At 44.0% G+C, this 20,774-nt stretch overlaps 1 protein-coding gene across 2 annotated transcripts in view; it reads right to left on the bottom strand.

The window, feature by feature from the left end:
• GRAP (GRB2 related adaptor protein) overlaps positions 1-20,424 on the bottom strand; it is a 35,123-nt gene extending 14,699 nt beyond the window's left edge. For both annotated transcript variants that reach the window (XM_069734653.1, XM_069734654.1), the window contains exons 1-4: positions 20,243-20,424; positions 19,683-20,000; positions 16,933-17,030; positions 13,486-13,608 (exon numbers count right to left, since the gene is read on the bottom strand). In XM_069734653.1, the coding sequence (XP_069590754.1) occupies positions 13,486-13,608; positions 16,933-17,030; positions 19,683-19,760 (299 nt within the window). In that variant the 5' untranslated portion in view covers positions 19,761-20,000; positions 20,243-20,424. The remainder of the gene's footprint in view (positions 1-13,485; positions 13,609-16,932; positions 17,031-19,682; positions 20,001-20,242) is intronic.
• Positions 20,425-20,774: the final 350 nt, after the last annotated feature.

The raw sequence follows: 20,774 nt of genomic DNA, 5'->3' as shown, positions 1-20,774 counted from the left end.
TCTTCTTTTTTTGTACTTTTACTTTTTCCTCCCTTTCTTCCCAGAGACATAACTTTTTTATTGTCCCGTCCCCATTGCCGGTATTACGGCTAGTTGTACTTTTAAATGACATTGCTCATTTTATCATGTGATGTACTGGAAAGCGGTAAAAAAAAATTCCAAGTGCAGCGAAATAACGGAAAAAGTACAATTCTGTACGGTAATTGTTTTTTATTTATTAACAATATTAACTTTACGGTAAAACTGACCTGACAATATGATTCCCCAGGTCAATATGATTATGCAGACACCAAACATGTATTGTAGCTTTTTGTTGTTTTTTTTTTTTTAATTTAAATGGTGAAAATAAAATCAAAAATTTCTAAAAAAAAAATAAAATCACTTGTGTCGCCATTTTCAGAGACCCGTAACGTTTTTAATTTTTAGTCGATGGGGCTTACTTGAGGGCTTATTTTTTTGCACCCGAGCTAACCTTTTTATTGTTACGATGTTTTGATTGCTTTTTATTACATTTTGCTGCAGCGGGTGAAAAAACATAATTCTGGTGTTTTGATTTTGTTTGACATTTACTAATCGAGTTCACTTATTTTAATAGATCGGACTTTTAAGAACGCAACAATATCAAATATATGTATTTTTTTAATTTCTGTATTTTTAATGGGGGAAAAATGTTGGCTTTTATAGGCTCTTTGTTTCCCTGTCAATAATGACGATTAGATTAAAAAAAGGATAATTAAAGGGGTTATTCTCATTTTCATAAATGGCTATTATAAGATAGTCCTTGAAAATATGACCAATTTAGCAAATTTACTGCTTGTTAAAATTTTCAGCCGTTCTTGAGATATTAACATTTTTCTTTTCATTTGTTTACAGCTCATTGCCTTGGAGACCGACCGCCGCTGCTAGAAAGCACAACATGTTCTTTTCTTTTGAGCTTGTAAGCCCTATTTTGAAGCTGACCAGGATCGTTGGAGCATGCTTTTACTTCCTAATCCCAGCCAGTGCTTACAAGCTACACAGCGGCGGTGGTCGGTCTCCTAGGCAACAAGCAGTAAACAAAAGAAAAGTGTTAATATCTCAAGAACGGCTGCGAATTTTAATAAACATTAAATTGCAAATGTGCTTGTTTTTTACTTGTACTATCTGATAATATCCATCTATGAATACAGGATAAAAAACTATAAAGTGTCTAAGTTAGTATTTTACCTCACCGGAGAGGTGGATTCACAGCTACACTGCTCTGTACTGCTGTTTAATTACCTCATTGCCTCTGCTTCTACAGCCCGAAAGGGGTCTATTTACACCAACAGTTTTGTATAAAAATGGGTTCCTGGGTGATACTGGCAGCGCTTGATATGTCCCATGATTGGGTACAGTAATACTGCTATGTATGTTTATGCAATTTTTTAAAATATTCTCCATCCCGCAACTCCCCTTTAAGTGAGCATTCCCTTTAATTGCTGCTGCCCAGATAGGAATCAGTTATTAAATCATAGGGCAATTAGCATTTTAAACATAGGACAAGCCCTGCGCTCTATTCTTAGTATCGCTAATGAACAACTCAGAGATTTTTACATGATAAAGAACAACAACACCTACGAAGATCCGTCCTTTCCCAGCGCGGCAGCTCCAGAGCGCAGATCTGTCTCCTGATACCCGCGCTCCACCCCATCTGTAATACTGCTCTAATATATGCAAGGGACATTATTGTCCTAACCCACCTGGAGCCGCGCCAGGCACCACAACCCGACCCATCGGGCCCCGGGTGTGTGGGTGGTCACCATGGGATGGTCCATTTATAAGGGGTTTGGTAATACTGGTTTCCCGCTCCAGTGACTCAGATCTTGCATTCATGTTGGGACTAGACACCAGCGAACTCCACATGATCAGACAATACAATGACTATTGGGGAAAACCAACATTTACCAGACATTATCGAAGGCGGTCGGCTTTAGAGCCTATTGTATGAAGGGTCGAGTTCTTTTTTTTTCCAACACAGAGATCCAAGTCCCCTGCAGAGACATGGAGAGAAAGGACAACAATCTGTCTGCCTGCAGCCGCCACTAGGGGGAGCTCAGGAGCTTACTGCAGACTGAGTGCAATGTATAGCAGACCTCGTATATATAACTACAGCAGCCGCCACTAGGGGGAGCTCAAGAGCTTACTGTAGACTGAGTGCAATGTATAGCAGACCTCGTATATATAACTACAGCAGCCGCCACTAGGGGGAGCTCAGGAGCTTACTGCAGACTGAGTGCAATGTATAGCGGACCTCGTATATATAACTACAGCAGCCACCACTAGGGGGAGCTCAGGAGCTTACTGTAGACTGAGTGCAATGTATAGTGGACCTCGTATATATAACTACAGCAGCCGCCACTAGGGGGAGCTCAGGAACTTACTGCAGACTGAGTGCAATGTATAGCAGACCTCGTATATATAACTACAGCAGCCGCCACTAGGGGGAGCTCAGGAGCTTACTGCAGACTGAGTGCAATGTATAGCGGACCTCATATATATATAACTACAGCAGCCGCCACTAGGGGGAGCTCAGGAGCTTACTGTAGACTGAGTGCAATGTATAGTGGACCTCGTATATATAACTACAGCAGCCACCACTAGGGGGAGCTCAGGAGCTTACTGTAGACTGAGTGCAATGTATAGCAGACCTCGTATATATAACTACAGCAGCCGCCACTAGGGGGAGCTCAAGAGCTTACTGTAGACTGAGTGCAATGTATAGCAGACCTCGTATATATAACTACAGCAGCCACCACTAGGGGGAGCTCAAGAGCTTACTGTAGACTGAGTGCAATGTATAGCAGACCTCGTATATATAACTACAGCAGCCGCCACTAGGGGGAGCTCAGGAGCTTACTGTAGACTGAGTGCAATGTATAGCAGACCTCGTATATATAACTACAGCAGCCGCCACTAGGGGGAGCTCAGGAGCTTACTGTAGACTGAGTGCAATGTATAGCGGACCTCGTATATATAACTACAGCAGCCGCCACTAGGGGGAGCTCAGGAGCTTACTGCAGACTGAGTGCAATGTACAGCAGACCTCGTATATATAACTACAGCAGCCGCCACTAGGGGGAGCTCAGGAGCTTACTGCAGACTGAGTGCAATGTATAGCGGACCTCATATATATAACTACAGCAGCCGCCACTAGGGGGAGCTCAGGAGCTTACTGCAGACTGAGTGCAATGTATAGCGGACCTCATATATATATAACTACAGCAGCCGCCACTAGGGGGAGCTCAGGAGCTTACTGTAGACTGAGTGCAATGTATAGCGGACCTCATATATATATAACTACAGCAGCCGCCACTAGGGGGAGCTCAGGAGCTTACTGTAGACTGAGTGCAATGTATAGCAGACCTCGTATATATAACTACAGCAGCCGCCACTAGGGGGAGCTCAGGAGCTTACTGCAGACTGAGTGCAATGTATAGCGGACCTCGTATATATAACTACAGCAGCCGCCACTAGGGGGAGCTCAGGAGCTTACTGCAGACTGAGTGCAATGTACAGCAGACCTCGTATATATAACTACAGCAGCCGCCACTAGGGGGAGCTCAGGAGCTTACTGCAGACTGAGTGCAATGTATAGCGGACCTCATATATATAACTACAGCAGCCGCCACTAGGGGGAGCTCAGGAGCTTACTGCAGACTGAGTGCAATGTATAGCAGACCTCGTATATATAACTACAGCAGCCGCCACTAGGGGGAGCTCAGGAGCTTACTGTAGACTGAGTGCAATGTATAGCAGACCTCGTATATATAACTACAGCAGCCGCCACTAGGGGGAGCTCAGGAGCTTACTGCAGACTGAGTGCAATGTATAGCAGACCTCGTATATATACCTAGAGCAGCCGCCACTAGGGGGAGCTCAGGAGCTTACTGCAGACTGAGTGCAATGTATAGTGGACCCCGTATATATAACTACAGCAGCCGCCACTAGGGGGAGCTCAGGAGCTTACTGCAGACTGAGTGCAATGTATAGCAGACCTCGTATATATACCTAGAGCAGCCGCCACTAGGGGGAGCTCAGGAGCTTACTGCAGACTGAGTGTAATGTATAGTGGACCCCGTATATATAACTTACAGCAGCCGCCACTAGGGGGAGCTCAGGAGCTTACTGTAGACTGAGTGCAATGTATAGCAGTACCTCGTATATATAACTACAGCAGCCGCCACTAGGGGGAGCTCAGGAGCTTACTGTAGACTGAGTGCAATGTATAGCAGTACCTCGTATATATAACTACAGCAGCCGCCACTAGTGGGAGCTCAGGAGCTTACTGTAGACTGAGTGCAATGTATAGCAGTACCTCGTGTATATACCTTCAGCAGCCGCCACTAGGGGGAGCTCAGGAGCTTACTGCAGACTGAGTGCAATGTATAGCGGACCTCGTATTTATACCTACAGCAGCCGCCACTAGGGGGAGCTCAGGAGCTTACTGTAGACTGAGTGCAATGTATAGCGGACCTCGTATATATAACTACAGCAGCCGCCACTAGGGGGAGCTCAGGAGCTTACTGTAGACTGAGTGCAATGTATAGTGGACCTCGTGTATATAACTACAGCAGCCGCCACTAGGGGGAGCTCAGGAGCTTACTGTAGACTGAGTGCAATGTATAGCAGTACCTCGTGTATATACCTTCAGCAGCCGCCACTAGGGGGAGCTCAGGAGCTTACTGCAGACTGAGTGCAATGTATAGCAGACCTCGTATATATAACTACAGCAGCCGCCACTAGGGGGAGCTCAGGAGCTTAATGTAGACTGAGTGCAATGTATAGCAGACCTCGTATATATAACTACAGCAGCCGCCACTAGGGGGAGCTCAGGAGCTTACTGTAGACTGAGTGCAATGTATAGTGGACCTCGTATATATAACTACAGCAGCCGCCACTAGGGGGAGCTCAGGAGCTTACTGCAGACTGAGTGCAATGTATAGCAGACCTCGTATATATAACTACAGCAGCCGCCACTAGGGGGAGCTCAGGAGCTTAATGTAGACTGAGTGCAATGTATAGCAGACCTCGTATATATAACTACAGCAGCCGCCACTAGGGGGAGCTCAGGAGCTTACTGCAGACTGAGTGCAATGTATAGCAGTACCTCGTATATATAACTACAGCAGCCGCCACTAGGGGGAGCTCAGGAGCTTACTGTAGACTGAGTGCAATGTATAGCAGACCTCGTATATATAACTACAGCAGCCGCCACTAGGGGGAGCTCAGGAGCTTACTGTAGACTGAGTGCAATGTATAGTGGACCTCGTATATATAACTACAGCAGCCGCCACTAGGGGGAGCTCAGGAGCTTACTGCAGACTGAGTGCAATGTATAGCAGACCTCGTATATATAACTACAGCAGCCGCCACTAGGGGGAGCTCAGGAGCTTAATGTAGACTGAGTGCAATGTATAGCAGACCTCGTATATATAACTACAGCAGCCGCCACTAGGGGGAGCTCAGGAGCTTACTGCAGACTGAGTGCAATGTATAGCAGTACCTCGTATATATAACTACAGCAGCCGCCACTAGGGGGAGCTCAGGAGCTTACTGTAGACTGAGTGCAATGTATAGTGGACCTCGTATATATAACTACAGCAGCCGCCACTAGGGGGAGCTCAGGAGCTTACTGTAGACTGAGTGCAATGTATAGTGGACCTCGTATATATAACTACAGCAGCCGCCACTAGGGGGAGCTCAGGAGCTTACTGCAGACTGACTGCAAAGTATAGCAGACTGTGTCTGGCACTGTCATGGGGCATTGTGGCTGACATTGTAACGGGGAACTGTGGCTGGCACTGTTATGGGGCACTATGACGGCACTGTGATTGACACTGTTATGGACACTAACGGGGCATTGTGGCTGGCACTGTTATGGGGCACTGTGGCTGGCACGGTTATGGGGCACTGTGGCTGGCACTGTTATGGGGCAGTGTGGCTGGCACGGTTATGGGGCACTGTGTCTGGCACTGTTATAGGGCACTGTGGCTGGCATTGTTATGGGGCACTGTGGCTGGCACTGTGGCTGGCATTGTTATGGGGCACTGTGGATGGCACTGTTATGGGGCACTGTGGCTGGCACGGTTATGGGGCACTGTGTCTGGCACTGTTATAGGGCACTGTGGCTATCATTGTTATGGGGCACTGTGGCTGGCACTGTGGCTGGCACGGTTATAAGGCACTGTGGTTGGCACTATTATGGGGCATTGTGGCTGGCATTGTTATGGGGAACTGTGGCTGGCACGGTTATAAGGCACTGTGGTTGGCACTATTATGGGGCATTGTGGCTGGCATTGTTATGGGGCACTGTGGCTGGCATTGTTATGGGGCACTGTGGCTGGCACTGTTATACTGGGCAATTGGTTTGTGAGGGCAGGTCTCTCCCCGTTTATAGGGCTGCTCGTAGGTCTGTTTGGGCTGGAGCAGAGCAGTCATTTGCTAATTACATATGGATATCGCTTGTTAACGTGACTGCAATTAATGGCCAATTACATGGCAGCCGGGGTGATCCGCTCCATTTACTCCATGCGACATGAATATGTTGCCTATTTAGACACTGACTCACTGGAAAATGACAGCTAAAATCCTCATTATAATGAATCAGATTGTGGAGTGACATCGGTATGAGATCCAGGACTAATCCTGACACGCACCGAAGCCTGGCACCAGATCAGACTGGTGCGCATGGCGTCACATCGCCGGCAGATCATACTGGTGCGCATGGCGTCACATCACCGGCAGATCATACTGGTGTGCATGGCGTCACGTCGCCGGCAGATCATACTGGTGTGCATGGCGTCACATCGCCGGCAGATCATACTGGTGCGCATGGCGTCACGTCGCCGGCAGATCATACTGGTGTGCATGGCGTCACATCGCCGGCAGATCATACTGGTGTGCATGACGTCACATCGCTGGCAGATCATACTGGTGTGCATGGCGTCACATCGCCGGCAGATCATACTGGTGTGCATGGCGTCACATCGCCGGCAGATCATACTGGTGCGCATGGCGTCACATCGCCGGCAGATCATAATGGTGAGCATGGCGTCACATCGCCGGCAGATCATAATGGTGCGCATGGCGTCACATCGCCGGCAGATCATACTGGTGTGCATGGCGTCACATCGCCAGCAGATCATACTGGTGTGCATGGCGTCACATCGCCGGCAGATCATACTGGTGTGCATGGCGTCACATCGCCGGCAGATCATACTGGTGCGCATGGCGTCACATCGCCGGCAGATCATACTGGTGCGCATGGCGTCACATCGCCAGCAGATCATACTGGTGTGCATGGCGTCACATCGCCGGCAGATCATACTGGTGCGCATGGCGTCACATCGCCAGTGCTGGTGGTAACAATCCTCATATGTTTCTCTAAAAAGAGGAGTGAAGAAGAGTCACCACAAGCTCAGGCGTTACTGCCCCCTGCTGGCAGAACAGGATCATCACATAGGTACCAGGGGCCATTACCGTGGTCTCCGCCACCACTGTCTGGTAGATTATTATTAATATTTATTATTATAGCGCCATTTATTCCATGGCGCTTTACATGTGAGATGGGGAGTTCCTGGGCAATGACTCTTCTCCACCGAGTTCTCCTTCTATGGCTGCGGCCCGGCTGGCGATGGTGACCGCTTCACAGAGCCAAAGCCAACATGTCAGCAGATAAGGGCTAGTGCTCCGCAGGATTCTCTACGTTCAGTACTGGGGAGCAAAACATTTTTTCTCCTCACTAAAAATGCAGAAGCTACTTAAAGCGAACCAGAGGAGCACCACCGAAATGTACCAAACGGGGGCTAGCCATTTATGGGGAATATATCATCAGAAAACGAACTGCTATTTCATGAGGTTTTTATGTTAAACATATATTTTTACTTTTTTTTATATTTTCCTTATGATTATCTATATTAAAATAATCTAGTAATATCCGCACAAGCCACTAGGCCCAATAATATACTCAAACTTCCTGTCCTGTGCAGGAGACTTTTCATCAGTCTCAATATCATCACAGACAAGATCACAATGACTGATAACACCTCTATATACAGTAGATAACACAGGATCCACCATTCACAATAGGTGATGTCACAGCTCACCTCCTCCTCCTGTACAATGACTGATAACACCTCTATATACAGTAGATAACACAGGATCCACTATTCACAATAGGTGATGTCACAGCTCACCTCCCCCTCCTGTACAATGACTGATAACACCTCTATATACAGTGGATAACACAGGATCCACCATTCACAATAGGTGATGTCACAGCTCACCTCCCCCTCCTGTACAATGACTGATAACACCTCTATATACAGTGGATAACACAGGATCCACCATTTACAATAGGTGATGTCACAGCTCACCTCCTCCTCCTCCTCCTGTACAATGTCTGATAACACCTCTATATACAGTAGATAACACAGGATCCACTATTCACAATAGGTGATTAGGTGATATCACAGCTCACCTCCTCCTCCTGTACAATGACTGATAACACCTCTATATACAGTAGATAACACAAGATTCACCATTCACAATAGGTGATATCACAGCTCACCTCCCCCTCCTGTATAATGACTGATAACACCTCTATATACAGGAGATAACACAGGATCCACCATTCACAATAGATGATGTCACAGCTCACCTCCTCCTCCTGTACAATGACTGATAACACCTCTATATATAGTAGATAACACAGGATCCACCATTCACAATAGGTGATGTCACAGCTCACCTCCTCCTGTACAATGACTGATAACACCTCTATATACAGTAGATAACACAAGATTCACCATTCACAATAGGTGATATCACAGCTCACCTCCCCCTCCTGTATAATGACTGATAACACCTCTATATATAGTAGATAACACAGGATCCACCATTCACAATAGGTGATGTCACAGCTCACCTCCTCCTGTACAATGACTGATAACACCTCTATATACAGTAGATAACACAGGATCCACCATTCACAATAGGTGATGTCACAGCTCACCTCCTCCTCCTGTACAATGACTGATAACACCTCTATATACAGTAGATAACACAGGATCCACTATTCACAATAGGTGATGTCACAGCTCACCTCCCCCTCCTGTACAATGACTGATAACACCTCTATATACAGTGGATAACACAGGATCCACCATTCACAATAGGTGATGTCACAGCTCACCTCCCCCTCCTGTACAATGACTGATAACACCTCTATATACAGTGGATAACACAGGATCCACCATTTACAATATTATTATTATTATTTATTATTATAGCGCCATTTATTCCATGGCGCTTTACATGTGAGGAGGGGTATACATAATAAAACAAGTACAATAATCTTGAAAAATACAAGTCACAACTGGTACAGGAGGAGAGAGGACCCTGCCCGCGAGGGCTCACAATCTACAAGGGATGGGTGAGGATACAGTAGGTGAGGGTAGAGCTGGCCATGCAGCGGTTTGGTCGATCGGTGGTTTCTGCAGGTTGTAGGCTTGTCGGAAGAGGTGGGTCTTCAGGTTCTTTTTGAAGGTTTCGATGGTAGGCGAGAGTCTGATATGTTGGGGTAGAGAATTCCAGAGTAGGGGGGATGCACGAGAGAAATCTTGTATGCGATTGTGGGAAGAGGAGATAAGAGGGGAGTAGAGAAGGAGATCTTGTGAGGATCGGAGGTTGCGTGCAGGAAAGTACCGGGAGACGAGGTCACAGATGTATGGAGGAGACAGGTTGTGGATGGCTTTATATGTCATGGTTAGGCTTTTGTACTGGAGTCTCTGGGTGATGGGGAGCCAGTGCAGGGATTGACAGAGGGGAGAGGCCGGGGAATAGCGGGGGGACAGGTGGATTAGTCGGGCAGCAGAGTTTAGAATAGATTGGAGGGGTGCAAGAGTGTTAGAGGGGAGGCCACAGAGCAGGAGGTTACAGTAGTCAAGGCGGGAGATGATGAGGGCATGGACTAGGGTTTTTGCAGATTCTTGGTTTAGGAATGTGCGGATCCGTGAAATATTTTTGAGTTGGAGGCGGCAGGAAGTGGAAAGGGTTTGGATATGTGGTTTAAAGGAGAGATCAGTGTCAAGGATTACCCCAAGACAGCGAGCTTGTGGGACTGGGGAGAGTGGGCAGCCATTTACTGTAATGGATAGGTTCATTGGGGAGGTCGTGTGAGATGGGGGGAAAGACGATGAATTCTGTTTTGTCCATGTTAAGTTTTAGAAATCTAGTGGAGAAGAAGGATGAAATAGCAGACAGACATTGAGGGATTCTGGTTAGTAGGGAGGTGATATCTGGTCCAGAGATGTAGATCTGTGTGTCGTCAGCATAGAGATGATACTGAAAGCCGTGAGATTCTATGAGCTGTCCCAGGCCAAAGGTGTAGATGGAGAAGAGCAGGGGTCCTAGAACTGAACCTTGCGGGACTCCGACAGATAGGGGGCGAGGTGAGGAGGTGGTGTGTGAGTGGGAGACGCTGAATGTACGGTCAGTTAGGTATGATGAGATCCAGGATAGGGCCAATTCTGTGATGCCAAGGGATGAGAGGGTCTGCAGCAGCAGGGAATGGTCCACTGTGTCAAAGGCAGAGGACAGGTCCAGGAGGAGGAGGACAGAGTAGTGTCGCTTGCTCTTGGCGGTTAATAGGTCATTGGTCACCTTAGTTAGGGCAGTTTCAGTGGAGTGGTGTGACTGGAAGCCTGATTGAAAGCGGTCGAAGAAGGAGCAGGAAGATAGATGGGAGGACAGTTCAATATGGACATGTTGTTCCAGTAGTTTTGAGGCAAAGGGGAGAAGTGATATAGGGCGATAGCTAGATACAGAGGATGGGTCAAGAGAGGGCTTTTTGAGGATAGGTGTGATTGTGGCATGTTTAAAGCTTGAGGGGAAAATGCCAGTTGTTAGTGATAGGTTGAATAGATGGGTTAGGGTTGGGATGAAGACTGTGGTGAGGTTTGGGATGAAGTGGGATGGGAGTGGGTCAAGTGCACAGGTGGTGAGATGCGATCTTGAGAGTAGAGTGGAGAGTCCGTCTTCTGTAATGGTGGAGAAGTTGGTTTTGGAGGTGGAGGGCTGGGTAGTTGGGAGGAAGGGTTCTGGGGGTTGTTTACTAAAATTGTCTCTGATGTTCTCAATTTTCTGCTTGAAAAATGAGGCGAAGTCTTCAGCTGAGATGAGTGGGGAGGGAGGAGGTGCTGGGGGACGGAGGAGAGAGTTGAAGGTGTTGAATAACTGTTTGGGGTTGTGAGACAGGGAGGATATGAGAGATGAGAAGTAGGTTTGTTTTGCTGTGGCGAGCATGGTTTTGAAAGCAGTGAGGGACTGTTTGAATGCGATGAAGTGCTCGATGGAGTGGGATCTTTTCCATCTGCGTTCAGCAGCTCTGGAAGCTCGCCTCAGTTCTTTTGTCATGCTGGTGTGCCAGGGTTGTCTGTTGATTTTGCGAGCTTTGGTATGTGTGATGTCACAGCTCACCTCCTCCTCCTCCTCCTGTACAATGTCTGATAACACCTCTATATACAGTAGATAACACAGGATCCACTATTCACAATAGGTGATTAGGTGATATCACAGCTCACCTCCTCCTCCTGTACAATGACTGATAACACCTCTATATACAGTAGATAACACAAGATTCACCATTCACAATAGGCGATATCACAGCTCACCTCCCCCTCCTGTATAATGACTGATAACACCTCTATATACAGGAGATAACACAGGATCCACCATTCACAATAGATGATGTCACAGCTCACCTCCTCCTCCTGTACAATGACTGATAACACCTCTATATATAGTAGATAACACAGGATCCACCATTCACAATAGGTGATGTCACAGCTCACCTCCTCCTGTACAATGACTGATAACACCTCTATATACAGTAGATAACACAAGATTCACCATTCACAATAGGTGATATCACAGCTCACCTCCCCCTCCTGTATAATGACTGATAACACCTCTATATACAGTAGATAACACAGGATCCACCATTTACAATAGGTGATGTCACAGCTCACCTCCTCCTCCTGTACAATGTCTGATAACACCTCTATATACAGTAGATAACACAGGATCCACTATTCACAATAGGTGATTAGGTGATATCACAGCTCACCTCCTCCTCCTGTACAATGACTGATAACACCTCTATATACAGTAGATAACACAGGATCCACCATTCACAATAGGTGATGTCACAGCTCACCTCCTCCTGTACAATGACTGATAACACCTCTATATACAGTAGATAACACAGGATCCACCATTCACAATAGGTGATGTCACAGCTCACCTCCTCCTCCTGTACAATGACTGATAACACCTCTATATACAGTAGATAACACAGGATCCACCATTTACAATAGGTGATGTCACAGCTCACCTCCTCCTCCTGTACAATGTCTGATAACACCTCTATATACAGTAGATAACACAGGATCCACTATTCACAATAGGTGATTAGGTGATATCACAGCTCACCTCCTCCTCCTGTACAATGACTGATAACACCTCTATATACAGTAGATAACACAGGATCCACCATTCACAATAGGTGATGTCACAGTGCACCTCCTCCCCTTCCTGTATGATAACTGATAACACCTCCATATACAGTGATGTGTAAGATAAAAAGCAAACATTTTTTTTTAATACAGTTAAAATAAAAACTAGATTTAAACAATGAAACGTTGTCTTTAAGAACATTGCAAAGTGAAATAGTGGATTATCAGGCAGATAAGATCCACAAAGCTTTTTGTGCACAATATAATACCGCTAAGTATATATAAAAAAAAATACCGCCACAAGCTATTAATGACCTCGGTCATTCTTTCGAACCGTTCTTAGAGAATTCCACTGGTCCTGTCACGGACTCCACCTGGAGATTGTCAGTGTTCCTATTCTGCCCACTAGTGACAGGAACCCGTAATTCTGAAATTTCCAGACTATGCCGGATGCTGGGAAGGGGGTGTAATCAGGACACTAATCTATTAGTGCAGCTCCAAGAGCATCACTTCTCCTGGAGGACCCGACACTGTGAGATCAGTGTGATTCTTCATCTCGCCTGTGGTGGCGCTGAAGGGAAATTAAATACTTCCGGCTGGATAGCACCACAGATGATCGCTGTGATCAGTGATCCTTCTACAGGCAAACTAGAGAAGAAGGCGGATCAGAGCTCGTGTTTATTTATAAGCAGGGATCACTGAGCGACTAAAGACCAAAAATGGCTGATTATAGTACAACAAGTAGGACAAGAGGCTGAGTCTCCGGGCCTGGAACGTTTCCTTTGTTTCCCCGGGGGGGGGGGGGGGGATGTGCTCTTTATCATTGTTTTCTTGATTACTTTCCTATCAGTTTTACTCTCGAGAACGAATCTTGGAAACGTCTAACGCGACCATAAATAAAGAACGGTAAAGATTTCCCCAAACTAAATGAAAAACATTTCCGACTTACTTGACAGAGATGGAAAATTCCCCCGGGGAGCTCTCACTGTCTCTGAGCAGGAAAGCTCCTATAAACCTCCGACTCAGCAGGATTCCTTCAGCCACTTGTCTGGAGATCCGGCCGCTATACCACCTGTACGGAGAATATAGTGACATAACCTGTATATAGTGACATGGAGCAGGCTGGTATAACATGGACATATGCTGTATATAATTATATGTACAACTGGTATAACATGGGTATATTCTGTATAGAATTATATACTGTATGTAAGACAAAAGCAAATTCTGTATATAACTACAGTTGTGCTGAAAAGTTTACATACCCCGACAGAATTTTTGCTTTCTTGGCTTCTCTTCAGAGAATATGAATGATAACACCAAAACGTTTTCTCCACTCATGGTTAGTGGTTGGGTGAAGCTATTTATTTTAAAACTACTGTGTTTTCTCTTTTTAAATCATAACGACAACCCAAAACATCCAAATGGCCATTAATAAAAGTTCACATACCCCATTTCTTAATACCGTGTATTGCCCCCTCTAACATCAGCGATCCACCTCCATGCTTTACTGTAGGAATGTGTTCCTTTCATCATAGGCCTTGTTGACCGCTCTCAAATTGTAACGTTTATGATTGTGGCCAAAAAGTTCAATTTTGTTCTCATCACTCCAAATGACCTTGTTCCAGAAGTTTTGAGGCTTGTCTCTGTGCTGTTTTGTGTATTGTAAGCGAGATACTTTGTGGCATTTGCACAGTAATGGCTTTCTTCTGGCGACTCGACCATGCAGACCATTTTTCAAGTGCCTCCTTATTGTGTATCCTAAAACGGCCACACCGCTAGTTTTCAGAGTCCTGTATTTCAGCTGATGTTATTTGTGGGTTTTAATTTGCACCCGGCACAATTTTCATGGCAGTTGTGGACGCCATTTTTGTTGGTCTACCTGACCGTGGTTTTGTTTTTACAGACCCCCTAATGTTCCATTTGTTAATCACAGTGTGAACGCTGCTGACTGGCATTATCAATTCCTTGGATATCTTTCTGTATCCCTTTCCTGTTTTATACAGTTCAACTACCTTTTCCTGTAGATCCATTGACAATTCTTTTTCTTTCCCCATGACTCACAATCCAGAAGCGTCAGTGGCTGGATGAAAGATGCAAGAGTCTGTCTGGATCCCAGAAACTCCCTCTGCTTTTAAGCACACACACTGATTACAAGCAAACAGGTCACAGGTGAGGATGTTGCCTTTAGTAGCCATTCACACCCATTTGTGTCAACTTCTGTGCATGTTATCAGGCCAAAATCATCAGGGTGTGTGAACTTTTGATCAGGGTCATTTGGATGTTTTGGGTGTCATTATGATTTAAAAAGAGAAAACACAGTAGTTTGACAATAAATGGCTTCACCCAACCACTAACCATGAGTGGAGAAAAAGTTTTGGTGTTATCATTCATATTCTCTGAAAAAAGGCAAAGAAAGCAAAAATTCTGCCGGGGTATGTAAACTGTATATAATTATATATGTACAGCTGGTATAACCTGGGCTTCTCCTGTATATAATTATATATGTACAGCCGGTATAACCTGGGCTTCACCTGTATATAATTATATATGTACAGCTGGTATAACCTGGGCATCTCCTGTATATAATTATATATGTACAGCTGGTATAACCTGGGCATCTCCTGTATATAATTATATATGTACAGCTGGTATAACCTAGGCATCTCCTGTATATAATTATATATGTACAGCTGGTATAACCTGGGCTTCTCCTGTATATAATTATATATGTACAGCCGGTATAACCTGGGCTTCTCCTGTATATAATTATATATGTACAGCCGGTATAACCTGGGCATGTCCTGTATATAATTATATATGTACAGCTGGTATAAGCTGGGCATCTCCTGTATATAATTATATATGTACAGCTGGTATAACCTGGGCATCTCCTGTATATAATTATATATGTACAGCTGGTATAACCGGGGCATCTCCTGTATATAATTATATATGTACAGCTGGTATAACCTGGGCATCTCCTGTATATAATTATATATGTACAGCTGGTATAAGCTGGGCATCTCCTGTATATAATTATATATGTACAGCTGGTATAACCTGGGCATCTCCTGTATATAATTATATATGTACAGCTGGTATAACCGGGGCATCTCCTGTATATAATTATATATGTACAGCTGGTATAACCTGGGCATCTCCTGTATATAATTATATATGTACAGCTGGTATAACCTGGGCATCTCCTGTATATAATTATATATGTACAGCTGGTATAACCTGGGCATCTCCTGTATATAATTATATATGTACAGCTGGTATAACCCGGGCATCTCCTGTATATAATTATATATGTACAGCTGGTATAACCCGGGCATCTCCTGTATATAATTATATATGTACAGCTGGTATAACCCGGGCATCTCCTGTATATAATTATATATGTACAGCCGGTATAACCCGGGCATCTCCTGTATATAATTATATATGTAGAGCCGGTATAACCTGGGCATCTCCTATATATAATTATATATGTACAGCTGGTATAACCTGGGCATCTCCTGTATATAATTATATATGTACAGCTGGTATAACCTGGGCATCTCCTCTATATAATTATATATGTACAGCTGGTATAACCTGGGCATCTCATGTATATAATTATATATGTACAGCTGGTATAACCCGGGCATCTCCTGTATATAATTATATATGTACAGCCGATATAACCTGGGCATCTCCTGTATATAATTATATATGTACAGCCGGTATAACCCGGGCATCTCCTGTATATAATTATATATGTACAGCCTGTATAACCTGGGCATCTCCTGTATATAATTATATATGTACAGCTGGTATAACCTGGGGATCTTATATGTATACTCTAATTATATACACTTCTCAACATGGAAATTTCAACACCAAGAAGGAAAAGTGCTGGAATTCTGGCAATCCCAGGATGGAGACAGATCACTGATCTGCAAATGATGGAGAAATGGAAGCAGAACAAATCATCTGGATTATTCCGTCTGGAGAAGGAGCAGAAATCCCGGCACTTACATTCATCAGATGACCATTGATAACGTCACTGATTGGAGCTGAGGCTGTAAGTGCCGGGATTTCTGCTCCTTCTCCAGACGGAATAATCCAGATGATTTGTTCCAGCTTCCATTTCTCCATCATTTGCAGATCAGTAACCTCTCTCCATCCGGGCAGTCCAGGAACTGATAGTTATGAACAGACCCTACAGCAGCTCTGCTCGTCCTCGCTACACAGAGTGAAGAATGTATTTTAGGTTTTGCGCTGGTCGTTGTGGTTTCCTATTCATGGTATCTGTGACTTCGGTGAAATTCTGCAGAAAAGGACGAGCTGGGGCGGCGGGTGGTTTGGATGTGGACGGGTGCAGACTATCAGATAAAACGCTACTTACGGATGGGGTTTCACTCTGATATAATTTTTGGGAACAAAACCTTCCAAGCCGTAAAGTTCACCCTTGTACCAATTCTGGTCATCCTCCATATTAAGAATCTGAAAGAGTTAACAAATACTAGTAATAAATATTAAGGCTACGGAGGATAAAGCTTCTATTCTTTCTATCAATCTATCTGTCTATTATCTATCTATCTATTATCTATCTATCTATCTATCTATCTATCTATCTATCTATCTATCTATCTACTATACTAGAAAAAAATGGAACAGCACAGATCCTATACTTATCTTCGGGTGCAAAGCCCAAACAACCCGTCCAATGGTTGTTATAAATCCAGATAGATCACAAAAGCAGGCAGCACTCCATGTTCTTAAAGGCAATATGTAGGTGTTTATTGAGCCCACATCTCCATGCAACGTTTCGGCTACAACTGAGGCTCAGTTGTAGCCGAAACGTTGCATGGAGATGTGGGCTCAATAAACACCTACATATTGCCTTTAAGAACATGGAGTGCTGCCTGCTTTTGTGATCTATCTATCTATCTATCTATCTATCTATTATCTATCTATTATCTATCTATCATCCATCTATCTATCTATTATCTATCTATCTATCTATTATCTATCTATCTATTATCCATCTATCTATCTATCATCTATCTATTATCCATCTATCTATTATCCATCTATCTATCTATCTATCTGGCTATTATCTATCTATTAGCTATCATCTATCTATCTATTATCTATCTATCTATTATCTATCTATCTATCATCTATCTATCTTCTATCATTTATCTATTATCTATCTATTTATTATCTATTATCTATCATCTATCTATTCTCTATCATCTATCTATCTATTATGTATCTATTAACTATCTATCATCTATCTATTATCTATCTATCTATCTATCTATCTATATATTATTTACTGTATCTTAACTATCTATCTACTATTTATCATCTATCTATCATCTATCTATCTATCTTTTATCTATTATCTATCTATCTATCTATTTTTTATCTATTATCTATCTATCATCTATCTATTATGTATCTATTAACTATCTATCTATTATCTATCATCTATTATCTATCTATTATCTATCTATCTATCTATCTATTATCTATCATCTATTATCTATCTATCATCTATCTATTATGTATCTATCTATCTATCTATTATCTATCATCTATTATTTATCTATTATCTATCTATCATCTATCTATCTATCTATCTATCTATCTATCTATCTATTATCTATCTATCATCTATCTCTGTATATATCTATCTCCATCCCCGAGGGCCATTATTTAACACTCTAGTACCCAATCTAGACCGTCCCTTTAAGTTGTGGGTTCCGGGTGTCTCCAGCTCCCATGTCGTGCCTCTATACATTTCAGATCCAACCACCAGACTAAACAGGGCAGGTAAAAACACAATAGAAAGCACCTAAGAATAGCGCTTCTGTGTACTGACCCAGGGAGGAAAATAAACATCCTGTTTGTGCGGATATTTTATATTTTTGGCCCACGTCTTGAAGTGGCCTCCTCCTCGTAACCAGTTAGATGCCACACCTTCAGACCTTCAAAGCTTCGAAGTTTGTATAATTCTGTAACATCTTGGTAGGATCGAGACAAGGTGCAGTCCGTGGTCTCCTGTCCCTTATACGGTGGAGATTAGCGGCCCACCACCGATGATGCCGCTGAAGCTAATATCATGGCCATCCTGATGAAGGCAGCTGGATTTGCCCACTGCACCCTCTGCCAGTACCAGCCACATCATTTCATGATTTACCGTCTCACTTTTCAGATCCACCAACAACCTAATATTAATGAGAAATGGCTGACGGACTTCCATTGTCAAAAAAGTCAAAAGAAAGGATGGATCCCAAGCGTTTGGCTCATTTTGCAGTAACACAGACCTTCAAAAGACCTGGGAGTGAGTGTTTAAAGGAGATCTGTGGCCAAATCAAAAGTGACCAGTATTTGCTTTAATTTTATTCCCACTGAGCCCCAGACTATAGCATTTTTTGTTTTATTAAGCTCCGCCATACGGTTTCAGAGATATGGCTGTTTTTATTTAGTAATCATTTTCATGGTCTCTACCGGAGGGGGCGTGACTTGCTTGGTAATTATGCAGTGACACGCCCCAGAGGAACCTGTGAGCCACACCCCTTTATAAATATCCTAAAAATTACAACTTAATAAAAAGGCTTATATCTCTGGAACCGTATGTTGAATTTGAAAAAAACAAAAAATGCAATAATCTGGAGACCAGCGAGAGTAAGACAAGAGCAAAAACTCGCCACGTTTATCCTGAAGACATTTCCCCTTTAAAGGGGAAATCTAACAAAAAACATCACTTAATATATTGTAAATTTCCAAAATAAGAGTGCTCTATAGAGGGAGACCAAATCCCTTTGACGCCGCACAGAGCCTTCGATTACTGGAAGTCTTATCCAAGGCATATTACAAGATCACTATGAAATACATATTCCCTTTAAAGGGATATAACAGCTTCTCCTTTTCTAACTAATTTTTTACACTGTTATACACATACCCTTGCATGCTGGGGGTTGTGGTTTCCCATCAGCTAGGCAGCCACAGCTTAGATCTTTAGATCTGATCAATCATCCGATACAAATCATATGGAGTCTTAAGGAGTGCCCCTTTAATTTGGGAACTGCAAATTAATCTTGGACTTTACATCTTGGATATATCTAATGAATATGATGACCTTACCTTCAAAGTGTCTCCCTTGCTGAATGGCAGCTCGTCCCTTTCGGTGGTCTTAAAGTTGTACATGGCCACAGCCTCCATGTCTTCTAGTCGGTGAACCTCTGACTGACGTTCGGTGGGTTCAGTGACCACTAGCAGCGGATGACTTGCACTGGTGGAAAATCCGTGGGTGGGATGGCAGCCTCCAATGGGCTCTCAAATGGTGAGGAAGCAAGCAGAGCTCTTGGTAGTGGGAACCAAGTCATGCATGTCTAAGACCGAAGGTTGGGCCTCGGAAATTCAGAGGGGGCTACCGATAACGGGTGATGTGCCAGCCCCTACCTAGGAGGAAAGAAAAAATGATAGTAGTAAGAGCAGCAACTCCCAAATTGCTGAAATTGCACCATAGAGTAGTCTTCACTTTGTGGCAGCAGGTATCCGCAGTCTGTCAAGAAGGGGGTTGGAGAACACGGTCCCTGTGGGCGAGGGCGAGTACCTGGTCCAAAAGTGTACAGGCATCACGTACAGCACCTGTAGGATGGTCATGAAAGCCGAAGACCACGGTCAGGATAAAAATACTGCACCTGCCACATACAGGAGGGCAGTCACCGCACGGACCTCCAGTACTACCCACCAAGCAGCCACTCTCAGGCCTCCTCTGATGGGAAAGCGAAATCTCAAGCCTCAGCCACAGTTTTATCTCCGCTCTGCTGAGTCTGCAAAGGAAGAGGCTCTCACAAAGTCTTAACCTTTTTTTTTTTTTTTACAGATAAAGGCAAACAGGATGTTGGTGTAAAACACTCCGACAAAACACCCGGCCTCATGACAGCCCAGCATAGGCTGCACTGAGGGTCCATAACGTGCGTCCCCTCACTGCGGGGTCACTGCAAAATGTCCCAGTGTTATGTCTAACGGTATATACCGTACATCACTGACTGCAAACATCAATTCATTACCTACAAATAATGATTACAATTAGTATTATAGCAGTTTTATGTTTCTACAGTAGTGGCAGTATTATAGTAGTTATATTCTTGTACGTAGAAGGCAGTATTATAGTAGTTATATTCTTGTACATAGGGGCAGTATTATAGCAGTTATATTCCTGTACATAGG

The sequence above is a fragment of the Ranitomeya imitator genome, chromosome 7 (genome assembly GCF_032444005.1).
Source record: "Ranitomeya imitator isolate aRanImi1 chromosome 7, aRanImi1.pri, whole genome shotgun sequence".
NCBI lineage: Eukaryota > Metazoa > Chordata > Amphibia > Anura > Dendrobatidae > Ranitomeya > Ranitomeya imitator.
The sequence above is the reverse complement of the archived record's forward strand: the minus strand, read 5'-3'. Positions and strand labels throughout refer to the sequence as shown.